The sequence below is a fragment of the Pinus tabuliformis genome, chromosome 4_1 (assembly GCF_031772625.1).
Source record: "Pinus tabuliformis cultivar Carrire ecotype Pingquan chromosome 4_1, CPIR1, whole genome shotgun sequence".
NCBI lineage: Eukaryota > Viridiplantae > Streptophyta > Pinopsida > Pinales > Pinaceae > Pinus > Pinus tabuliformis.
Genome location: NC_142303.1, coordinates 733,002,635 through 733,006,415, shown reverse-complemented (window position 1 = coordinate 733,006,415; position 3,781 = coordinate 733,002,635). Strand labels below are relative to the sequence as shown.

Here is a 3,781-nt window from a genome sequence, read left to right as displayed (position 1 = left end):
GATAATTTTAAAATGAACATCTTCTAATAACGAGAATGCGAACAAAAAATCCTGATTGATGTGGTTGCACGTGACAGGTTTGTTAACAATCTAAAAAGAAATTCCAAACTCGTGTCGTGACTTTTATGTGTCATCTCTGACACCTTAATTTAATTTTCATCCTGACTTGATATACGAAACCCATGTACATGAATGCTATCTTCAATGTCGTGAAAGGAACATAGGGGAGGGTCGCCAATACATGTGCGCCCTCCTCGCCACGTCGTAATACCACGCGTCAACCCACATGGCTCCGGTACGACACCTGTCCACCGTGGAGCTGGCCGTGTGGGCTATCACCTCCCACACTAAAACACGAACTTGGCGCCATTTACATGGTTCGTCTGGGCTCATTTCGACCATGTTCCATTTTCCCTGTGTCTTTCTGCTCGGGGCCGGTAGTTGGGCGAAGCCCCCCGCCGAAGATGGCGCGGGACGGCCCTGTAACCTGCGCGCATGGTGGTTAGAACCTGTGTTGGGGGAATGCTGTGTTCGGTTGACAGGGTTTGTATTGTTGCGCGCAGAGTCGTTTATTCGAGTGCTGGTTCGAAGGTTTGATGGAGTTTCTGTGTTTCTGGCTGGGACAGCGGTTCTGCTTTTCTTGTGCTTTTCCGCCTGGATTTCTTGGTCGTTCTGGAATGCAAGTTGTTTAACATGGAATGCCGGTTGTTTAGCATTTCTCTGGTGGTGGTCTTATTCGGCGGCATTGTTGTTTGGGGAGGAGTCGGTCGCCATTCTACTGAGCTTGAGGTAACATAACATTTTTAGGGTTTAGCTCTGCTGTTTTTGTGATCTCTAATGGCTTCTAATGGCTTTTTTCTTCCTGTTGCAGGTGTTGCAGGTGTGGAAAAGGACGTTGCAGGTGTGGAGAAGGTCTGGCGAGCTGTGGGGAAGGTGGGGGAGGTCGGCGACCATCCATGGCCTGTAACCGGTAGGATTTTTAATCCTACCAGCTTTACTCTGTGTTTTTCAACACAAGCATATCTAACAGGATATTTTGTGAACTTTCTATGGCATTTTATGGCAGTATTTTGAGCAATTTTTTGAGGGTTTAGGGTTTTAGGCATTCTATGGCATTTTTGCTGTTTTAGGGTTTAGGGTTTTAGGCATTCTATGGCATTCTGTCTGTTTTGGCTGTTTTAGCTCTGTAGCTGCTCTCCCCTGACTTGCATAGCCGGCCTCGAGCAGAAAGACAAAGGGAAAATGGAACATAGATAAAAACGCTGCATTTTTATTGTCCCTGCTATTTTATCTTTTTCATTTGGGATATGAGGGTTTCTCTTTTCTTTCATAGAGTTCTGAGTGCTCTGCTTGAGTTCTGAGTGCTCTGCTTCGTGCTATTGTTTGTTTTATATTCGACTGCTCGGAGGGGAAGGCTCTTCTAAAGCCTCACTAAACCCTTATGAAGCTTCTTCGCAGACTTGCTACTCATGTTGCTCTCTGGGCTACAGTGTTGTATGGAAGCCGTGGACATTTGTATGGACTTTGTATGGAAGTCGTGGACATTTTACGACCTTAATCACAGTTATACTGTTAATTTATTTATGGTTTCTTGAAGTCATAACTGTTATCTTGTTTCCTTCTATGAAAGTCTTATTCCGAATTTTACACACAAGTTGCATTCTCTATTATTTAAATTGACTTGGGCTACAGTGTTGTATGGAAGCCGTGGCCATTTGTATGGACTTTGTATGGAAGCCGTGGACATTTTACGACCTTAATCACAGTTATACTGTTAAGTTATTTATGGTTTCTTGAAGTCATAACTGTTATCTTGTTTCCTTCTATGAAAGTCTTATTCCGAATTTTACACACAAGTTGCATTCTCTATTATTTAAATTGACTTGGGCTACAGTGTTGTATGGAAGCCGTGGACATTTGTATGGACATTTGTATGGAAGCCGTGGACATTTTACGACCTTAATCACAGTTATACTGTTAATTTATTTATGGTTTCTTGAAGTCATAGCTGTTAGCTTGTTTCCTTCTATGAAAGTCTTATTCCGAATTTTACACACAAGTTGCATTCTCTATTATTTAAATTGACTTCTCTGGATATTGTTTGAACGCTACTATTCTTGATTTACTCATTGTAGAATATTATGATTTCCTTATGCTGTAAAACCTTGCATAGTGCTAAGTTTTTGAGATCGTTTTCACTTGTGACGGTGCATCTCTATTTGGAGGTTATTTTGTTTTTACAGCTGATGAGTTTATATAGTCCAGAAATGGGTAGGGTTTACTGTTTTATGAACAAAGCTTCTACTCTTTTATTTCCTTTTAATATCGCTCAGCTTTTACTAGCAAACTTTATAGGATTAAATCCTTGTCAGGGTTTTGTTAGAGTTTTGTCAGGGTTTTGTTAGAGTTTCCTTGTCAGGGTTTTGTTATAGTTGAAATGCCCGATAATGCATGCAGAGAGATTGACCGTTCTTCATGAAGAAATAGGTTCGATATCTGCTTGAGTCAGAGTGTTGGTGTTTTCAACCTGTAACTCCAGTGTCTCTCAGTAGTTATGTCTTCGGTCAGGTCTTGAGTGGGCATATCAATTTGGAACAATTTCTGTTTTTTACACCTATGACCTGGAGCATATTTTTCATCACAATTATAGGAGAGTCCATTTCTTTGGTGGTCTGCCATTTGTGTTGGAGACAACCTTTGTACTTCCAAGGGATGTGTAGGAATTGTGCTAAGTTGGAATATTTGATTCTGCAAACAGATTTCTATGCACTTTTGAAACTTTTCTTCCTAGTTGCTTGGGGAACAGGGATATAAGGAGTGCAGAGCTATCGGGAGAGGAGAATGTGTTGATAATAGTGATATATTTGTAGGGTGCTGGTGTCCATTGTAGCTGTTGAATTGTCTAGATTGTGTACCTCTGAATGTAAATTTCTTGTAATATGTGAAAAGAATATTGAATCAAAACCCTCCTTGACCCGTATATAGCACATGACCTACTGAAATTTTAAATTTATGGAGTCGGTATAATCTCTATTCCAAAAAACATAATTATTGTTGCTTAGTTGCCATGCATTAGATACTGTGAACACTCTTATCAAGAGCCAATTCAATCCCTTTAAGAATGGCATGTGCTTCTGCCTGATTGTTGATCTTTCCTAAGGTTCATTCAAATTTTAAACATTATTTATCTCCAGCGTTGATGACAAGACCCACAATTGCAGTTACCCTGGATTTCCTTTCGGTACACTGATTTCCTTTGAATCTCTCTTATTTTTGCAATGCCTAGTTTTGTGCAGGGAAGTTTAAATTACAGGAAAGCTTAACATGCTGTAGATTTTGAGCTCTGAAGCAATTTTGTGGGATTTTTGTATACCTACTGCTTTGGAATTTCCTTCTTACATGTATTAGAGGCAATTCATAATTTTTCTGTACCGTAATACACTGTTATAGATCAATATTAACCCCAGAACTCATAAGTGTAAAAAGGGATCTAAAGAAACAGAGACATGATTCTCTTGATGCTTAAAAGATCCCATCTTAAGATGGGTCTACGCTGGTTTATATTTTGTAGATTTATAAATTATTGTAATTGTCAAACAATTGATCTACTCATGAAGGAAAATGAAAAAGGTGAATAGGTGCTTAGAAAAGAATTAATGACTAAGCCACAATTCGTCATATAGCTGATTAGGTTACTGTGCACCCAAATTTCTCAATTGCTTTTGGAAAGTTGATATAACAAGATGGAACAATATGATTCTCATAGTTGTTCATCAACTGA

The 3,781-nt window shown here is 39.5% G+C and overlaps 1 protein-coding gene across 1 annotated transcript; it reads left to right on the top strand.

Moving 5' to 3' along the window:
• The first annotated feature begins 376 nt into the window (after positions 1–376).
• LOC149178225 (uncharacterized) lies at positions 377–1,504 on the top strand. The gene is made up of 2 exons (XM_089423569.1): positions 377–789; positions 872–1,504. The coding sequence occupies exons 1-2, from the start codon at positions 401–403 to the stop codon at positions 972–974; spliced, it is 492 nt and encodes a 163-aa protein (XP_089279695.1). The 5' UTR covers positions 377–400; the 3' UTR covers positions 975–1,504.
• Positions 1,505–3,781: the final 2,277 nt, after the last annotated feature.

Excerpts from the sequence above, each read along its gene's own strand:
- LOC149178225 (XM_089423569.1), top strand. The coding sequence starts at position 401 with ATGTTCCATTTTCCCTGTGTCTTTCTGCTCGGGGCCGGTAGTTGGGCG. Across the intron at positions 790-871 it reads GCCATTCTACTGAGCTTGAG|GTGTTGCAGGTGTGGAAAAG; the intron begins GTAACATAACAT and ends TTCCTGTTGCAG.